Below are 21,769 nucleotides of genomic sequence, written 5' to 3'. Positions count from 1 at the left end.
CAGGTCAAAGAAAGAATGATATGTAAAACTAAATGAGATATTTCCTGATGTATTTTTAATAATTATAAAATTGATGTCATATTAACAATTTCTCCAGTGACTTTTGAGATACCTAGCAACCCATATTAAAGGCAATTTTTGAACTGTTCTTGGGTCAGCTTGATTCCAAAGCTGAAGAGATTGAGGAAGGATGTTTCTCCCAGATTGTAAATTATTGAGTAAAGAAATTGCTCAGTTTAATCACTTATGAAGGCTAGGTTTTCCAGTATAATAATACAAACAGCATACCATAATCCCTTGTTAACTTTTCAAGCCTGCTCAGCAAGCATGTTTTGGTGAATATGAACAGAAACATATCAAGTGTGACTAAAAGGAAACAACAAAACCTTGTCAGTGTTTTTGAAAAAGAATACTGCTATACCTGTGTTTTATTTTAAATAAACAGGTTCTGTCATATTTTATCTTCTTGCCAGCAAATGAAGGACATTGTTTCATAAAGCTTCTAAAATGTACATGAATATTTAATTAAATCATATTTCCTTGAGAAAATAAAGTTCATTCGCATTTATAGCAGACAGTTGTGAGGAGCTTATAATTGTCATAAGACCAGGGTAGCCAGTACCGGTTGCTTGTGGAACAAAACTCCTCAATTTTTAAAACTTTTTTTAAAAAATAAACATACAATCATAGGTGTTCATTTACTTTAAAAATTCTACAGATGAAGAAAATTATTGTCTATATATTTAAGTCCTTGTATAAATTACAAAACTCAAGTTTATGTTACAGAGTCCCTTCCCCATAGGAAGCATAAAGCACTTTTGTGGTACCTTTCACCAGTAAATATTTGTATCACATTGAATTTGAGAAACCAAATAAAAGTCGATATTGCATCTTTAAGCCCCAAGAGAACATTCTTCTAAGCTGTCTCTTGTGATGAATGAGTTTCAAAAGTCATTTGATTGCCATGATTTAAATCAATCTCAAATAAAGATATATAAAAGTAATAACACATATTGACTTCAGTAGAAATCTGAAACATCAGTGAACTGCAGACTCTTCTTGCTTGAGGTCAACAAACACCCTTAGGAAGACAACCAAGAGTAGTTTAAGACCAGGACAACAAAATAAAATTATAACAATAATAATAATAAAATAACAATAATAAAATAAAAATAACAACGACCAACAATGAGGTAAACTCCCCTTAAAAAAGGCAAAATGTGTTGCCTGGACTGTCAGGAGAGAGTTCGATTGTACCTGACACCCAAATGTTTTTCTAGCCAGAGTTCAGCCAGTTGCATGGTTGAGGCAAAAGTACTTGCCTTGGATCCTAAGCACATCTTATACTGCTTAGGGTCCAAGTTAGGATCACAATGAACTGGATGGAAAATATGCACCACTCCTACTTCTTGGCTTCTGAATGGCCTTAAGCCAGATAGAATGACTTTATTGTAGAGATCTACATCTTCTAGTCCCCAGCCTTGTATTGAGGTATCAAATCCACCTGCACCTAGAAGATCACTTTTGTAAATACAGGTGATGCCATATCCATAGTCTCTCCAAAATCCAGTCTTTTTTGAGAATACGAAGTAATCATCAGTGGGAGGACTTCCCCCATTTGTTACCTTTGGGTCATACTGGCTAAAGATGATGGGATAGTACACCTGTTGTCCCTGAATTGTATTGTCTCTACATCGTTGGAGAAAGTCTTCTCTGAAGATCAAGTCAACATCACAAAATAGCAGCAAAGTGTCGTTGTCAAACTGGGCAGAAGCCATTTCAAGACCAAGACCTCTGGAAAACTCTCCCTTTATTGGGATCTGGGTCATTTCTGCTTTGGGGTACTTGTTCTGGTATCCTTTTATCAGCTCAATATGCTTGCTGGAATCTTGGCCAGAATCCCTACTGAAAAGGATAATGACCAACTTTACATTTTGCTTTGGGATAAGACACATGTTTTCAAAGTTCTCCATGAATCTCAAGAAAATGTCATACCTTCCGATGAGAGGAACGAGAATGTGTACTTTCTTTTCATTGTGCCCTCCCATTTCTTTGGCACCTTGAAAAGAAGATAATATCTTTAAAGAATTAGATATAAAGGAGAATGACTGAGTTTCACTGTTAATACTCTCCACAAGACTGTTGACATCTAGCTCTTCGGTCTCTCTGAAGAAAGGCTTGCTGAACAACTGCTGAAGGTAGGCATGACGTCTCACTGGCACAGTCAGTTTCCTTCCCTTGTGTCTTTTGTATAAAAGGAGTAAATCCAAAATGTACTCCACCCCGTGCATGGGGTTAACTCTGCGGTAGCCATACTGAATTTCCTTGAAGTCAATGAGCCGTCCTCTGCTCTTGGCATTCTCGTTGATCATCTCCATCACCTGTAGGACGGTGTCATCCAGTGCTGTTCTTAAAATGCTACTGAGGCTCTGTCGAGGGGGCTGGTTCTCAGCTGCTGAGTATAGGAGCTTCCCTGTCAGGAACTCCCATTCTATCACTTCATTTCTCTCCCGAGGCTGGAAGTGGTTGAAAGAAGGTATCACTCCCAGCTGCTGGTCCTCTTTGCTCACTTCTGTGTTACTGAGCTTGCTCATCAGGGCACTCTCCCTGTGGAGCTGGATGGTGCGGTAGCGAAGTTCAGAAATTTTGCGGCTGAGCATGTAATTATGCAGCCTGTATTGGTATGCAGGCCTTTTGTTGGGATGAAGTGTTATGGCTGCATGGATTTTGCTATTGTGAAGGTCTTGGATGTAACCCTTCCGATTGTGTTCATAATTTTCATGGAACAGTTGTTGCATCTGAAAAGTAAAATAAAAAAAATCAGGATTAATTTTAAAAGATTTATTTAAAAAGAAAACCAGCAATAAACTAAAGCATCTAAATGAAAATGTTAATAAATTTTTGGTATGGTATTTCATAACAAAAATGGTTTATAATATTTATATTATTTAAAATTAAAAGTTTTATTATTTGTAATTGGTAGATGAAATTCCATGTACTTATCATGTACCACATGTTTTGAAGTATATATATATATTAGATACAGAATATACATATAGTGGGATGAGTAAATCTAGCTAATTGATGTATTCATTACCTCACATAGTTATTATTGTGGTGAGAATATTTATCTTTTTTTAGCATTTTAAAGTATATAATATATTGTTATTAACTATAGTCATCATATATTCAATAGATCACTTGAATTTATTCCTCCTATCTAACTGAAATGTAGTATCATTTGACAAAAATCTCCCCAACCCCTCTCTCCAGCTGACTTAGCCCCTGGTAACCAACATTCCACACTCTAGTCCTATGAAATCAACTTTTTGATTTCTATATATGCATGAGAGCATAAATGTCAGGTTCATAGGCTCAAATATTGCAAATGAACCTCTAGCTATATATAAAACAACAATTGACTGTGTCCATAACCCCATAACAGATCATGGAGAAGGAGAGAGACAGAATGGACACAGCATGAGTCTTCCAAAATAAGGATTCACCCTAAGGAGGAAAACCAATGACCTGTTGTTTGGAATGGCAATAAGAGGTTATTTGCCAGGGGAGTCATAAATTTCATTTAGCATCCTGATATACTATTTTAACCAAGTAAGTTCTTGGTAAGATAAGGTGAAACAGAAACTATACTGATCTACACTCCTGATGTAAAGTATCATACCCAAAATAGACATGCTTGACATCCTTATGAAACAAAAAGACTTTCTGCTAGTCTAGAACAAATTCACTAGTTCAGGCAGAAACAAAAATGAAAAAAAAATATGTAGTTATGAGGACAAAGTTCAAACCACCAGCTGATTCTTCCTTTTCTGCCAGTCAATTAAGATACCTGCATTATACCCACTCGAGATAAGTGATTATGAATAAGAAAAAGAAGGAAAAAAAGATGGGATGAGGAGAAGGAGGTGAAAAAGAAGAAAAAAGGCCAGCAGAATCATGAGATGTCTGCAAATATACTGATGAAAAAGAAGAAAGAAATATTGCAAACTTAAGAATACTCATCAGAAGCAGGTACAAATTGTACACAAATTTAAAAAAACAGCCTCTTCAAAAAAAAACTCAATTAATAGACAAATAAGCTTAAAAAAGATAAAAAAGTAAACCGGCAGGGCTAAGGGAAAAAGGGAGAAAAAAATCATCGATAGACATATTGTAAGAAGCATAAAAAGAGATTTGTGAAAAACGTAGGAAGAAGAGACTTGAAAAAAATTAGCAAAGTAATAGAAATATAAAATAGAGCTTACAGTTTGGAGAAAGGGTAGTCTTTTAAATAATTAGTGCCAGATCAGTAGGATATTCATATAAGGGAAAAAAGTAAAAACTGATCCCCTACATCCTACAATGGATGACCTGTTGATGTAAATATAAAGGTTTATTTTAGAAAAAGGCTTTAAAAAGTTTCTAGAACTTACATGAAAATATCTGCATGACTTTTGGGTAGGTGAAAATTTTGTAAATAGGGCATAACGCACTAACCATTAAAACAGACTAATACATTATGTTAAAATTAAGAAACTTGTTCTTCAAAAACACCATTAGGAAAATAATAAAGGGCAATTACAGAGCAGGAGAAAAAAATTTCAATAGGTTTTATGAAAAAGAACCAATTCCCAGAATATATAATAAACTTATACAAATAAGGAAAAAAGGAAGGACAAACCTAGCAGAAAAATGAGAAAGAAAACTTGAATGAGTACTTCACAAAAGAGTATGCAAATACTCAATAGACATATAAAAACATTCTCTACTTTATTCATCATCAAGGTAAAGCAACTTAAAATTACTATGGGATAATGTGATGGATCCACAAAAAACCAGATAGATAATACCGTGCATTGTGAAGGCAGTGGAAGATTTAGAACTCTCATACACTGCTAGTGAGAATATAACTTGGTTCTATCACTGAGAAAACCCATATCAACTAAAATGAACATACATATTCCCTATGACTCAATAATTCTCTCTTAGATATATGCCCAATAGAAATACATATATATATACATACATACACCTAAATATATATATAGAAGAATTTTCATAGCTGCATTATTCATACTCCAAAACTGAAAACAACCTAAATTTACATCAAGAACAGAATAAATGTAGTATATTCATGTAATTAAAAACAATACATCAATTAAATACTTGAAATGCTACTTGCAACAACATGGAATAATCTCACAAAAAATGAAAGAAGTCATATAACAAAATAATACGTTTTGTATGATTCCATTTATGTGAAATTCAGAAACAGGTAAAGCTAACCTATATGGTTTGCTGTTGGAATAATGATCAAGAATCAAGAAGAGGAAAGATTCTGGAGTGCTGGTAATGTTCTTTTATTTATCCAGGTGGTAGTCGTGTGTGCATTTAATGTGTGAACATTCACTGAACTGCTGCTTAAGATATATTTATCTGCTATACTCCAATTAATGAAGGACTTTATTTTGAAAGTATGCATATATATGCACATAGAATTAGATATGCTTTTCTGACATGTATGTTCATAAATGTGTGGATATGTGGGCCTGGAGAGAGAGACAGAGAGAGAGAGAGAGAGAGAGAGAGAAGATATCAGAGAGATTTTCCCAGAGTTATTCAACCAAGTGTCTATTGAGAATGATGAGAATAAAATTGAAAGTAGAATTCTCATGATTTTCAGTTTTTCTATAGATCATGATACATTTTGAACATAGCAAAATTGTTCTAAGAAAAAAATGTGTAAAATTTATTTTAAAAATTATATTAATTTGCTTGAAATAATTAAGAACCTTTAGTTTAAGCTGGCTTCCTCTCCTTTAAAGAATTATCAGTGGATTTCATGGAACCTCCAGAACATTACACTGCAAAGAAAAATCATTTCACAACAACCACAGCAGCAATGAACACCAGTGTGTCCCGACTGACCCCAGTGCTTTAAGTGTATCACACATGATCTCACCCTCTGAGAAAGATTATCTGAGAGGCTCTAGGAAAATCTTCTCTAAAAACCTAGCAGAAGAAGAATAAATGCCAAGAGGTAGTTTTATGTTGAATTATTTACTCTTCTACCGTATTAAACTTTCATTATCTTTCTCAGAATTATTAATAATGAAAACATAGCATAGGTCATTTCTGAAATGATCGTAGCTATATAAATGAGAAACTTTTTTGTTTTTTGTTTTCTTGAGATGGGGTCTCACTCTGTCGCCCAGGCTGGAATGCAGTGGCCTGATCTCTGCTCATTGCAGTGCCCCTGGGCTCAAGCAATCCTCCCACCTCAGCCTCCTGAGTAGTTAGGACTATAGGTGCGTGCCACCGTGCCCGGCTAATTTTTCATTTTTTTTTTTGTAGAGTGGGTCTCACTATGTTGCCTAGGCTGGTCTTGGACTCCTTGGCTCAAGTGATCCTCCCACCTCAGCCTCCCAAGGTCTGGGATTAAAGGCGTGAGGCACCATGCCCAGTCTTAAATGAGAAACTTTAAAATATTAAAAAAACAAAAAACAAAAAACAAAAACAAACAAAACAGGAGTTGATTACTAATAGGCATAAGGTCACTTTTGGAGCAATGGAAAATTTATAAAACTAGATTGTGGTAATGATTGTATAACTGTATAAATTTACCAAATATCAGTAAAATGTAATATATATAAGGAGAAAATTTTGTGGAATGTAAATTATACATTGATGAGGCTATTTAGAAAACAATAGGGAATAAAAATAAAATACCTCTAACTCTAGCTTTAAAAACGAAGAGATGGAATAATATATAGTCACCAAAATATGTTTGGAATTTCCAAAAGCTTCCGAGATTGGACAGGATCATTTGCAAACGGGGAAATGAGAGGCTAAGCAGATCAATGTCAGTGCCCAAAGGGTTCAAGGGTAATAGATCTCAGAAAGCACTAAGAAAATACACTGCCTGAAAATGTAGGGCCTAAAACTTACTCTACGTTTACAACTCTAAGTTCAGGAACTCAGGTGAGCTGGACAGGCGGAATTAATCCTGATGGCAACATTTGGTTTCAGAGAAGTAGAAAAGACAGAGGTACAGAAAGAATTAAACACTTAAACCCTAGTTTCATGAAGCAGGTTTAATCTGAAGCAGCAGAGAAAATCTATGTCTTTTCTTTGTGGAAATCAGCAAGCCAAGAATTATAGCAAACACTCCTACAAAAATAAATCTATGATGAATAGCTTGTCCAGGAAAGATGTAATTTTTTTCAGAGATGAGTCATTTATCTAAAGAAGAAAAATGGTGTAACACTGACACAAAGTATAAAAAAAAAATTAGATGAAAAACTACCACTTCCTTTTCCCCACAGAAAAAAAGCCATGAAATTAAGAAAAACATTAGGCACCCGTTTTTGAAAACATATGAAGCATTTGCCTCTATCTTCATAAACAACAAAGTGGAAATATAAGAGCTCAGGGATGTGACAGTAAGTTGAAATGTCAGCTCAAAGAACAAAGAAATAAAGAAATAATTAAAAAATAAACTCTATCACAGGCATGAAAATAAAATCAGAAAAAAATAGGCATTGTGGAAAGCTATTATTAAGGGATAGAAGGGCAGAAATTAGGAAAGCTAAGGAAAGTGAAATAGAAATAAAGAGTTAATGACAGACGAGAGAGAAATCATATTGATAGGAGGGTAGGCTAAGAAAAGCCAAAAACATGCTTACAGTGACTGAAAAAAAAAATAAAACAGAAGACATAAAGATACAATTTAAGAAACTGTTATTGAAATAAAAGGAGTATAGTATCTATATTAAATGGTCTTACTGTGTGTGCCAGATAAAATCAACCCAGAATGTTCAATAAAAGAACAAAATCCTTTGGAAGGTAGATAAAAAGTTCAAGTCAACTTCTGAACAAAAATGGTAGATTTAACAGTAATTTCCACATTTACTATTTATTGAACTCAATGAGGACAGTAATAAAGTGATTCTTTGAAGGTATACACAAAAACACAGGGAATAAAAGAAGTGAAGGACACTATAATTGTGGAAGTTGACTGCACACAGATAAGTGGTAATAGATCTAGCAAATTGTACAAAACTGAATTGTAGACTTGCAATGGGCAAAACCAAGAATAAACTTAAACTGAACCTTAGAAACCCTTATTGGAACCTCCAGAAATAGGAGTAAAAGTTGGTAGAGTGAAAATAATCAGTCAGATTGTGCAGCCAGACAACTGACCCTCTCTGAGCACAAAAGTAATGTTAACAAACTTAATATTTATTTTCCATCATCTCTGAATTTAGGGATACCCTTGTCATTGTTGACAAAACCAAGTCACTTTTTCAGTTTCTCATCAGATTTTCATCCCTTATGCTCAATCTTGAGCAGTTTATTAAGGATAGAAGCCATCTCTATAGAAATAGAGAATACTCAGGTAGAAGAAGACAAAAAAATGTATATTGAATTACTATCTTCAGAAAAGCAAGGGAAGATACTGAGAACATAAAACCAGACCACGGCCGGGCGCAGTGGCTCACGCCTGTAATCCCAGCACTTTGGGAGGCCGAGACGGGCGGATCATGAGGTCAGGAGATGGAGACCATCCTGGCTAACAATGTGAAACCCCGTCTCTACTAGAAATACAAAAAATTAGCTGGGCATGGTGGTGGGTGCCTGTAGTCCCAGCTACTAGGGAAGCTGAGGAAGGAGAATGGCATGAACCCGAGAGGCAGAGCTTGCAGTGAGCTGAGATCCTGCCACTGCACTACAGCCTGGGTGACAGAGCGAGACTCCCAATATATATATATATATATATATATATATACCAAAAAAAGGACCACAACTATATCCATGTTTATCCATGTTTATATATGTTTTATTATATCTTCCCACACATAATCACACATATCAAGTACACATGTAGAAAAACCAAAACATAAAATGCACCAAAATTAAAATATAACAGAAATTTTAAAATGCAAAAGAAGAGTTGGAAAATAAAGGTAATAAAACTCCTAGAAAGTTAAGCAAAAGACAGAAAACGAAAATTTGTGGGAAAAGTTTAAAGAATTACAGGAACAGTTCAGGAGATCCAATATCCAAATAACAGTAGTTCCAGAATGAGTGAGCAGAGAAACAGAGAGGAAAAAATTATCAACAAAATAATTCAAGAAATTTCCATAAAATGCAACAGATGAAGGAGTTGAGTTTCCAAATTCAAAGGGCTTATTCTATAAAAGCTAAACCCGATGAAATTAGACCCATATGAAGCACACCACTGTGAAGTTTTAGAGCCTTGAGGCAGAGGATATGTTAGATGCCTCCTGGGAGGACAGTGATAAAAGGCTCAAAAAGCAGCATGTCTATAGACTTCTCAATGAAAACTGGAAGTACAAAAAGTAATCAAATAGTCATTTCAAAATATGATGAAAATGGCTTCAAACCTAGAATTCTACAGCTAAACAAGATGTCAATGAAGTGTTAGGAGAAAATAAGGTCATTGCTGTACCTCAAAGAACTATCTTTCAAGCTCATTTCTCAGAGAACTATTAATAGATTTGTTATTCCAAAGCAGAGAGAAAGTCAGGAAAGAGAAAACATGGTGCAAACAGGAACATAAAGGGCAACCAATAGATATTCCAGCAGGTCAGAAGGCAAAAGGAAGGGATTGTTCAGAAATATAAATTGATAGAAAACCCAGTGAATCTGGAGAAGCAGTTAGTGAAGAATACAAAAAATGAATATATATATATATATACACACACATATATATACACACACTCATATATATATATTCATATATATATAAGTATGAAAAATTATTATGTGCCCCATATGAAGTATAGGGAGTCAAGGACAGGATACACATGTGTGATTGTGTAGGAAAGGAAAGTTAACGAAGTCAACAGAAAATGACTAAAACTGAAAGATGAAGAAAAAACACAATGAAGTTATTAGAGATGTGGTAATCAAAATAACAAGTATTTTCATTCAGTCTTTTTTTTTAATACTTTAAGTTCTGGGATACATGTGTGATACATGTTACATAGCTATACACGTGCCATGGTGGTTTGCTGCACTCATCAACCCGTCACCTACATTAGGTATTTATCCTAAGGCTATCCCTGCACTAGTACCCCACTCCTCAATAGGCCCTAGTGTGTGATGTTCCCCTCCCTGTGTCCATGTGTTCTCATTGTTCAACTCTGACTATGAGTGAGAACACACAGTGTTTGGTTTTCTGTTCCTGTGTCAGTTTGCTGAAAATGATGGTTTCCAGCTTCATCCATGTCCCGCAAAGGATATGAACTCATCCTTTTTATGGCTGCATAGTATTCCCTGGTGTATATGTGTGACATTTTCTTTATCCAGTCTATCACTGATGGGCATTTGGGTTGGTTCCAAGTCTCTGCTATTGTGAATAGTACTGCAATAAACATATGTGTGCATGTGTCTTTACAGTAGAATGATTTAAAATCCTTTGGGTATATACCCAGTAATGGGTATTGCTGGGTCAAATGGCTCTAGAACCTTGAGGAATCACCACACTGTCTTCCACAATGGTTGAACTAATTTACACTCCCACCAATAGTGTAAAAGCATTATTTCTCCACATCCTCTCCAGCATCTGTTGTTTCCTGACTTTTTATTGATCACCATTCTAACTGATGTGAGATGATATCTCATTGTGGTTTTGATTTGCATTTCTCTAATGACCAGTGACGATGGGCTTTTTTTTTCATACATTTGTTGGCTGCATAAATGTCTTCTTTTGAGAAATGTCTGTTCATATCCTTTGCCACTTTTTGATGGGGTGTTTGTTTTTTTCTTGTAAATTTGTTTAAGTTCCTTTTGGATTCTGGATATTAGCCCTTTGTCAGATGGATAGATTGCAATAATTTCTCCCATTCTGTAGGTTGCCTGTTCACTCTGATGATAGTTTCTTTTACTGTGCAGAAGCGCTTTAGTTTAATTAGATCCCATTTGTCAATTTTGGCTTTTGTTGCCATTGCTTTTAGTGTTTAATTATGAAGTCTTTGCCCATGCCTATATCCTGAATGGTATGGCCTAGGTTTCCTTCTAGAGTTTCTATGGTTTTAGGTATTACATTTAAATCTTTAATCCATCTTCAGTTAATTTATAAGGTGTAAGGAAGGGGTCCAGTTTCAGTTTTCTGCATATGGCTAGCCAGTTTTCTCAATTTATTAATAAATTATTTCCCCATTTATTAAATAGGGAATCCTTTCCCTGTTGCTTGTTTTTGTCAGGTTTGTCTAAGATCAGATGGTTGTAGATGTGTGGCATTGTTTCTGAGGCCTCTATTCTGTTCCATTGGTCTATATATGTTTTGGTACCAGTACCATACTGTTTGGATTACTGTAGCCTTGTAGTAGTATAGTTTGAAATCAGGTAGCATGATGCCTCCAGCTTTGTTCTTTTGCTTAGAATTGTCTTGGCTATACAGGCTCCGTTTTGGTTCCATATGAAATTTAACATAGATTTTTCTAATTCTGTGAAGAAAGTCAATGGTAGCTTGATGGGGATAGCATTGAATCTATAAATTACTTTGGGCAGTATGACCATTTTCACCATATTGATTCTTCCTATCCATGAGCATGGAATGTTTTTCCATTTATTTGTGTCCTCTCTTATTTCCTTGAGCAGTGGTTTGTAGTTCTCCTTGAAGAGGTCCTTCACATCCCTTGTAAGTTGTATTCCTAGGTATTTTATTCTCTTAGTAGCAATTGTGAATGGGAGTTCACTAATGATTTGGCTCTCTGATTGTCTATTATTGGTGTATAGAAATACTTGTGATTTTTGCACATTGATTTTGTATGCTGAGCCTTTGCTGAAGGGTATTACATACTGGTAATGGGATCACTGAAACAAGAAGAGCTAACTATCCAAAATATATATGCACCCAATACAGGAGCACCCAGATTCATAAAGCAAGTTCTTAGAGACCTACGGAGAGACTTAGATTGCCATACAATAGTAGTGGGAGACTTAACACCCCACTGTCAATATTAGACAGATCAATGAGACAGAAAATTAACAAGGATATTCAGGACTTGAACTCAGCTCTGGACCAAGCAGACCTAATAGACATATATGGAACTCTCCACCCCAAATCAACAGAATATACATTCTTCTCAGTACCACATTGCACTTATTCTAAAATTGACCACATAATTGGAAGTAAAACACTCCTCAGCCAATGCAAAAGAACAGGAATCATAACAAACAGTCTCTCAGACCACAGTGCAATCAAATTCGAACTCAGGGTTAAGAAACTCACTGAAACTGCACAACTACATGGAAACCAAACAACCTGCTCCTAAATGACCATTGGGTAAATAACGAAATTAAGGCAGAAACAAATAAGTTCTTTGAAACCAATGAGAACAAAGGCACAACATACCAGAATCTCTGGGACACAGCTATAGCAGTGTTAAGAGGCAAATTTATAGCATTCAATGCCCATAGAAGAAAGTGGGAAAGATTCTAAAATCTATACCATAATACCACAATGAAAAGAACTACAGAGGCAAAAGCAAACAAATTTAAAAGTTAGCAGAAAACAAGAAATAACTAAGATCAGATGAGAACTGAAGGCGACAGAGACACAAAAAGCCCTTCAAAAAATCAATGAATCCAGGAGCTGTTTTTTTGAAAAGATGAACAAAATAGATAACTAGAAAGACTAATAAAGAAGAAACAAGAGAAGAATCAGGTAGATGCAGTAAAAAGTGATAAAGGGGATATCACCACTGATCCCACAGAAATACAAACTACCATCAGAGAATACTATAAGTAACTCTATGCAAACAAACTAGAAACTCTAGAAGAAATGGATAAATTCCTGGACACATGCACCCTCCCAAGACTAAACCAGGAAGAAGTTGAATCCCTGAATAGACCAATAACAAGTTCTGAAATTGAGGCAGTAATTAATAGCTACCAACCTAAAAAGGCCCAGGAATGATGGATTCACAGCTGAATTATACCAGAGGTGGAAAGAGGAGCTGGTACCATTCCTTCTGAAACAATTCCAAACATTTGAAATGGAGGGACTCCTCCCTAAGTCATTTTATGAGGCCAGCATCATCCTGATACTAAAGCCTGGCAGACACAACAAAAAAAGAACATTTCAGGCCAATATCCCTGATAAACATTGATGTGAAAATCCTCAATAAAATACTGGCAAACCAAATCCAGCAGCACATCAAAAGGCTTATCCACCAAGATCAAGTCAGCTTCATCCCTGGGATGCAAGGCTGGTTCAACATACGCAAATCAACAAATGTAATCCATCACATAAACAGAACCAATGACAAAAACCACATGATTGTCTCAATAGATGCAGAAAAGGCCTTTGATAAAATTCAACCCCGCTTCATGCTAAAAACTCTCAATAAACTATATATTGATGGAACATATCTTAAAATAATAAGAGCTATTTATGACAAACCCACAGCTAGTATCATACTGAATGGGCAAAAGCTGGAAGCATTCTTTTTGAAAACTGGCACAAGACAAGGATGCCCTCTCTCGCCACTTCTATTCAACATAGTATGGGAAGTTCTGACCAGGGCAGTCAAGCAAGAGAAAGAAATAAAGTGTAGTCAAAAAGGAAGAGAGGAAGTCAAATTGTCTCTGTTTGCAGATGACATGATTGTATATTTAGAAAACTCCATTGTCTGGCCGGGCGTGGTGGCTCACGCTTGTAATCCCAGCACTTTGGGAGGCTGAGGCGGGTGGATCACGAGGTCAGGAGATCGAGACCATCCTGGCTAACATGGTGAAACCCCGTCTCTACTAAAAATACAAAAAATTAGCCGGGCGTGGTGGCGGGCGCCTGTAGTCCCAGCTACTCGGAGAGGCTGAGGCAGGAGAATGGCGTGAACCCAGGAGGCGGAGCTTGCAGTGAGCCGACATTGCGCCACTGCACTGCAGCCTGGGCGACAGAGCGAGACTCCGTCTCAAAAAAAAAAAAAAAAAAAAAAAAAAAAAGAAAACTCCATTGTCGCAGCCCTATATCTCCTTAAGCTAATAAGCAAACTCATCAATCTTTTTTAAAAATAAAAATTCCATTTAAAAATTATGAAAAAAGTCAAAATTTAGCATTTTGATCCAAACTCTGGATTCGCATTATAAATTCAAAGCATCATTTAACTTTTTAACAAATATACATGTGTCTTTGATAAAAATTAGGTTAAACCAAATAATCATCTGTGTAACATAAAAATTTTGATAAGTATTATCCATAACCGAGAGACTTATGTTCGAAATTTTCCCGTATCTTCAGAAAGGGCCCCCCACGTGATAAAAAAGGAGCTGTTTCCTTTAGTTGTTCACACTTGAAGAAGCCCAGGCACCCTTCCTAGAATCTCTTCTCCTTGTCCCCAGCCAGGCCTCTTGTTTTCTCTTTCTTCCATCCTGTCAACACACTATTAACTCTGAATTACATCACGAATGTTGCCACCTTTTTCAACTACATGCGAGAAATCCTGTTCTATAAATAACTCAGAAATCCTCCAAGTGTATGTCTTAATGACCCCAATCTCTTTCTGTCTTGTACTATAGGTGTTTGTCATTTCTCTCTTATGAGCTTAAAAATATCCTGAAGGAAAGGAAAAGGCCTTTTCCATGTGTGTCTCATTGTAATTCAGGGGGGTGTATGTCTTTTCCATGTGTGTCTCTTTTCCATGTATGTCTCATTGTAATTCAGGGGGGTGCATGTGCATTGCAACGAAGTGCTTAGATTCTGGAGCCAGATGCCATGGATGGATCCAGGCTCTAAAACTTAATAAACATGCAACCTTGGACAAATCCTTTAACTTTTTGTGCCTCAGTTTAACTATTTGTAAAATAAGAAATACAATAAATAGTATACACCTCATAGCGTGGCTGTTACTGTTAAATGAGTATTTGTATTTGAAACATGTAGAAAAGAATGTGGCATATTGTAACCGCTTAGTTATTATTATTATATATAATTAGTTATTATTATTGTAGTTGTTATCTTTGTAGTTGTTGAAATTTGTTTTTATATTATTATTAATGTAGGTATTGAATAAATGAGTACATGAAAATGCTCTTGATTAAATTTGCCATAGAAAATGATTCAAATATGTTTACAATAGCTATCATTTGACTTCAGATCATAATTTGAAAACTAAGAAACTAAATTATCTCTGTTGAAAGAGAAATAAGAGGCCATACTACTATGGGTAAAGCTGTTTGTGAACATCTTTGGTCTTCTCTATGAAGGAAAAAAGTCTCCTTAATTTACTTATGTAAAGCAGTTATGTCAATCTGAAAGTTATTTTGTTCTCATTATGCTACCACATTTTTTTTTTAAGAGAAAGGATGCTCTAACTTGGAAAAATCTGTTTGTATCTCTCACTCTTCTTCATATCATGTATGCATATTTTTCATATAAAATAAGAACATTTTGCTACTAAGATTTCTAAAAATAATAACACCTTGATGATAGATACATCTGATCTATAAACTCTGCTTTTAAATTCACTATACAACGTGTGATAAAATTGCATGAAACTAAATCCATGTGTGTATACATGCACACAAACACCCATACAGAGTACTTGCAAAACTAAGAAAATCTGAATAACATCAGTGGATTATATCCATGTCTTGGTTTTGAATATAGTTTTGCAAGATGTTATCAGTGAGAGAAACTGGATAAAGGACACATGGAATCTCTTGGTATTGTTTTTTTTTTTTTTACAACTGCATGTGAATTGATAATTATTTCCAAACAAAAGGTTAAATTAAAAAGAATATATGATGCAAAAAAATAAAATATTTTGTCTCTTGTCTCTCTCTCTTTTTTGTTTTGAAGGAAATCTCTCCACAATATATTAGTAGCAGTGTTGAAAACGTGTAGTCCAAAAGCTACAGATGTGATTTTTGTTGCTGCCTTTTTTCTTGTGAGTCCAGTATTTTGAATAAATTTGAATTTGAAAGATAATAAGCGAGCAGTGCATTTTCAACTTACTTTCAGTCCCATCAAATTTCTCCATGTTTGTTATAAATTTAAGTTGTCATAAATTTAAGTTTCCTGAAAGCATTTTAAGTTTGTGAATATCCTTTCAAAGTAACTTTTAAAAAATCTTAAAATTTCTTTTCCTTTTGAAATCCTATCACTTGCTACAATATGGATGAAACTTGAGGACATTACACTAAGTGAAATAAGCCAGTCACAAAAAGACAAATACTCTATGATTCCACTTATAAGAAATATCTGAAGTAGTCAAATTTATAGAAATAGAAAATAGAATGGCAGTTGCCAGGGGCTGGAGTGAGAAGAAAATGGGGAGTTGCTGTTCAGGCACGGAGTTTCAGTTTTGCGAGATTAAAAAGTTCTGGCCGGGCGTGGTGGCTCACGCTTGTAATCCCAGCACTTTGGGAGGCCGAGGCGGGTGGATCACGAGGTCAGGAGATCGAGACCACGGTGAAACCCCGTCTCTACTAAAAATACAAAAAAATTAGCCGGGCGTGGTGGCGGGCGCCTGTAGTCCCAGCTACTCGGAGAGGCTGAGGCAGGAGAATGGCGTGAACCCGGGAGGCAGAGTTTGCAGTGAGCCAAGATTGCGCCACTGTACTCCAGCCTGGACGAAAAAGCGAGACTCCGTCTCAAAAAAAAAAAAAAAGACAAAATAAAATAAGAAGTTCTACAGATGCATTGCACAACACATTAATATAGCTGACACTACCGAATTGTACACTTCAAAAGAGTTAAATGTGGCCAGGCACAGTGGCTCACGCCTGTAATCCCAGCACTTTGGGAGGCTGAGACAGGCAGGTTGCTTGAGTCCAGAATATTGAGACCAGCCTGGGCAACATGGCGAAACCCCATCTCTACAAAACATAGAAAAATTAGCTGGGCATGGTAGCATACACCTGTAGTCCCAGCTACTTGGGAGGCTGAAGTGGGAGGATGGTTTGAGCCTGGGAGGTCGAGGCTGCAGTGAGTTGAGATGGTGCCATTGCACTCCAGCCTGGGTGGCAAAGTGAGCCCCTGTCTCAACTGTCTCAAAAAAAAAAAAAAAAAAAAAAAGAGTTAAACAATAAACTATTCTTTTTCTTCAGTTTTTATTTTACACAACTTTCATCTTTTCCTAAAGGTGAATGCGTATCACACTCTGGCCAATTAATATACTTTGTTATAAATGTTTCCTTCTGGATTAGCTTTATTCATGGGCAAAATCTACCTTTTAACAGGAAAAAAAAATGGTTGCCTTTGACCACAGGCTCATATTTTGCACACTATAATCCTAGAGAAAGAAAAGAAGACCTCACCACCCAGACAGGGCAGAGAAGTGACATAAGAAAAACTGAGTGCTACTGAGTGCACTGAACACAGCTCTGAGCTATGCCTAAGGCTAGAGCACACTCAGACTTTCTGGCTTCCTAGGACTATAGTTTCTTCTTTATTCCAGTTAGTTTAGCTGTGGTTCTGTCACTTGAACCACAAAGCATCCTGTCAAAAACAACCTGATAAGTGAAGTTGCAATTTCAGCTCTGTACTAATGCTCTGAATGATTTTGAAGAAGGTTTGCCTTCTGTTTGATTAGTTAGTTCAGTCTTGGTTGAAATCCAAGTAACAATCTGATATGGGTAATCTGCACCATTAAAACCGACACATTTTTCCTGTTTCATTTTTGTTAGCTATTTTAGTTTTTAGAAAACCTGTCAGACAACACAGAAAATAGCTTGCAGATAGCAACTCTTATATGTGATAAAGATTTCTCAGAAAGATATATTCTATACAATTTAAAAACACTTTCAGACAACATGGAAAATAGCTCATAGCTATTAACTCTCAATCATTGACATAGATTTCTCAGCAGAGTATATTCTGGACACTTGATGTCTCAGACAAACACCAAAGAGATGAAAAATCTTAAAGAAATCACTAAGTTCATCAGATTTGTTTATAATGGTATAATGACACATAATCATTTGTTAGTTTAAATAAACCCTTATGCCTTAATTAAAACTACCCTTTTAGAACTAAAAGGTATACAAATATACATATACAAATATACAAATATTACTCTAATAAGAAAAAATCTAATGATAACTGAACTTAACTGCTCATCTATCTGCCTGATTTAGCCTGACATACGCATATTCAGAGTGACTATACAGATATTTCCTGAGATACAGTTAAGATAACACTGGATGATTGTTAAAATCTATACATTTCTCTTCCTCTGTAGACTTTTAAAAAATTTGGTAAAGTTTCAAGTACAATTTTACATTTATTTTTTCCCTAAACATTTTAAGTACTCACTATTTATTACAAAGAAGAGGTAAAGAAGAATATTAGGTTTGCAAGTTACCATTTTGCAAACACACACACACCCTTTATTCATGTAATACCAATATTAACGACTCCCTTCACTAGTGATTTCATTTCCTTGTAAATGATTGGGTCAGAGCATAACTAACAATAGACAAAGGGAAGTTATCATTTCCAAACTACGCTTTCAAGACCTCTGAAAAACAAAATGTAAAGTAATAGTTACTCAAATGACTCAACAAGAAACAAAAAAACTTGATTAAAACTGGGCAAAGGATATGGACAAACATTTCTCAAAAGAAGAAATACAAACAGCCAAGAAACACATGAAACAATGATCAACATCACTAATCATCAGAGAAATGCAAATTAAAACTACAATGAAATATCATTTTACACCAGTCAGAATGGCTATTATTAACAAGTCAAATAACAACATGTTGGCATGAATGCAGATACAACGGAATACTCATACACTGTTGGTGGGAATGTAAATTAGTTCAACTTCCATGGAAAACAGTATGGAACTAAAACAGTAAAGAACTAAAAACAGAACTACCATTATACCCAGCAATCCTACTACTGGGTGTCTATCCAAAGGAAAATAAATAATTATATACAAAGATACCTGTGCCTGTATGTTAATCACAGCATTGTTAACAACAGCAAAGTTATGGAATCAACCTAAGTGTCCATCAACAGTTGACTGGATAAAGAAAATGTGGTATATACACACCATGGAATACTATGAAATTATAAAAAAGAATGAAATCATGTCCTTTGCAGCAACACTGGGTGCAGCTGGAGGCCATTATCCTAAGTGAACAAACTCAGAAACAAGAAACCAAATACCACGTTCTTTCTTATAAGTGGGAACTAAACAATGGGAACACATGGATATAAAGATGGAAATAATAGATACTAGGGACTCCAAAATTGGGGAGGTGGAAAGAGGGCAAGGGTTGAAAAATTACCTTTTGGATACAATATTCACTATTTGGGTAATGGGTACACTAGAAGCCCTGTCTCTACTAGTACACAACATACCCATGTAACAAATATGCACATGTACCTCTTGAATCTAAAATAAAATATTTTATTTAAAAATTTAAAAAATAAAAAGAAAGATGGTAGTTGCTACGAAATTTCAGAAGACATTAACCCAATTCATGAATGTATTATATCCATGGAAGAAATATAATGAGTGTATGATGTCACTGATCATGCATAAAATCATACCTCCCTTTCAGATAAAAAAGAGGAAATTACCTTCTTTCTAATTCATATGTTTCATTCCAGTTTTGAAAGCTTTCAAATACCAAGTAGATTCTTATTTAACTAATGTGCTAAAGCAAAAGCCAAAAGTTGGATTGGCTGTAATTACTGTTTGTTTTTTTTTCTGTGCTCCCAAAATTCAAGCAACCAACTATTTAGCCTTGTGAAAAACTTAACATAAGCTTATCTAATTCTGCATAAACATTATATCATTCACTAATGTTACAGTGCATTAAAAAATGGGTCAGATAAAGTTAGGACAAACTTAGGATTTTTTTGTTTGAAGGATAATATATACTTCTGTGAGTGTCAGCTTTGGCTACATGATAATTTCCAGTGATCATCATCTATGCTTCTATAGTAATCTTCAGGGAAATTTGGAATGCTGTATAAGGAGCTAAAATGGAAGGACCACCTTCCAACAAATAGGAGGGCCATTGTGCAGTGTTCAGTGTTAATTGTTTTTTGCGGAGTTTCTTATGTCATTTGGTCTATATTCAGATATACTCAGAAATGGAAATTAGGTATCACATTGTCAATATTTAAGAGTGAAAAATTTATATTCATTATGTAGAAAATGGACCTCAGCTCTCAGTACGTTGCAGAGTAATAAGGTACAGAAGAGAACATAGTTCACTGCCATGTATACAGTAGATGCTGAAGAAGGTTAGTGAAATCTAATTGACAAAAAAAATGGAAATCATGAGAAAGATGACATACTATACTCTACGACAATATGATCATTTCAGCAATTTTGCCTGAACAAACCTTTCTTGATTCTATCCTCCCCAGCAGTTTGGCTCCCTCTCCTACTTGCAGCTATATTTATTCATTCATTTACAAATATTTCCTGAGTTTCTAAAATGCATCAGTTACTATAGATACAGCAACAACAACAACAAAAATGGTCCTTGTCCTCATGGAGCTATCTAGTGAAGGAGACAAGCACTAACTATACACATTCATAAACAGTTGTATAATTTTGGCCAGTGCTCATTGTACTAATTATTCCATATTGTACTTGCTGCTTTACTTGATAGCATGCCTTTCTAGATGACCAGCTCCTAGAGGGTAACCTAGGCCTAATATTTAAGAATATATTTATAATTAATTTTTAATAAAGTAAAATATGTCCTCCAAAACTAGCTGATAACCAAAACAGGGAGCAAAATATTTACTGGAAGAACTTTAATTGTCTAAAAGACAATTCTCAGAATTCTGCAGTATTTCCCAAGCTTCTAAATGTTTCTTTAAGTTAAAAAATAAAACGTAACTTACGACTTTACACATCTGTGCTGCAAAAGATTTGGCACATATCTTAGAGCTTTTATATCTTATTTAAGTAGTGACTCACAGGCCAGTACTATTGTAGCATGACTGATGGGAGTCCTCCATCTCTTTACTATTTTTGTAATTGATGCAGTCATCCAAGCAGGTAGAAAGGGCGAAGACAGCCATCATCAATCCTCCTTTGTGGCACTGGGAAGTGAAATGACTGTAGGAGTCTAAACTGATTCTAAGTCAGGCTGCACTCCATCACATTAATAATTTCTGCACAAATAAATGAAGTGCTGCTGAGAGACCACAGTAAATGAGAATGACAGCAAAGCCCAATGAAGGCCTTTGCCAGCTGCATGGAAACAAGGTAGTCTTTCATTCAAGAAATAGGACAAAACTAGGGCTTCTGTAGGAAATTTTAAATTGGTGGAGTTAGACCTGGATTTTGGGGACCTTTCAACTACTTAAGGGAAAGAAAAAAGAACCTCTTCAGCATATTCATCTATTACTCTATCAGTGTGTGTGCATGGTGTGTCTATTCCAGGCCAAGATCCCCTCTCTGGAGTAACAGGCTTCGTTTTGAGACCGGCTCTTCCATTCCCAGTCTGATATTGGATTAAATTTTCTTCTGGGAAAAGAAGAGCTCCTAGATTTTTTTCTACATTATATGAAACATGCATAAATTAGTATCCGACATAGGGTAAATACTAAATAGGTGTTGCTATTATTATTATTTAGTAAACTTTAAACAGTGAAATTCTCTTGCACTCTAAAGCACATTTCAAAGACATCCCTTCTGCACCTGAATATCTAATTTATTAGTTTTCTAATGAGTAACGTTTAGTTGTACATAATACTTAAATGTTTTAAGATTGTATTATATATTGTAAAGTAAGAAAGGGCTTGTACTTTTAGATC

At 35.4% G+C, this 21,769-nt stretch overlaps 1 protein-coding gene across 1 annotated transcript in view; it reads right to left on the bottom strand.

Annotated features, from left to right (window-relative positions):
* Positions 1-211: 211 nt before the first annotated feature.
* Positions 212-21,769, bottom strand: part of CHSY3 (chondroitin sulfate synthase 3) — a 276,137-nt gene continuing 254,579 nt past the window's right edge. Inside the window, exon 3 of the mRNA XM_055299285.2 lies at positions 212-2,798. Within this exon, the coding sequence (XP_055155260.1) occupies positions 1,236-2,798 (1,563 nt within the window). The 3' untranslated portion in view covers positions 212-1,235. The remainder of the gene's footprint in view (positions 2,799-21,769) is intronic.

The sequence above is a fragment of the Symphalangus syndactylus genome, chromosome 11, assembly GCF_028878055.3.
Source record: "Symphalangus syndactylus isolate Jambi chromosome 11, NHGRI_mSymSyn1-v2.1_pri, whole genome shotgun sequence".
Classification (NCBI taxonomy): domain Eukaryota; kingdom Metazoa; phylum Chordata; class Mammalia; order Primates; family Hylobatidae; genus Symphalangus; species Symphalangus syndactylus.
This window is presented reverse-complemented; position numbering and strand designations above follow the sequence as displayed.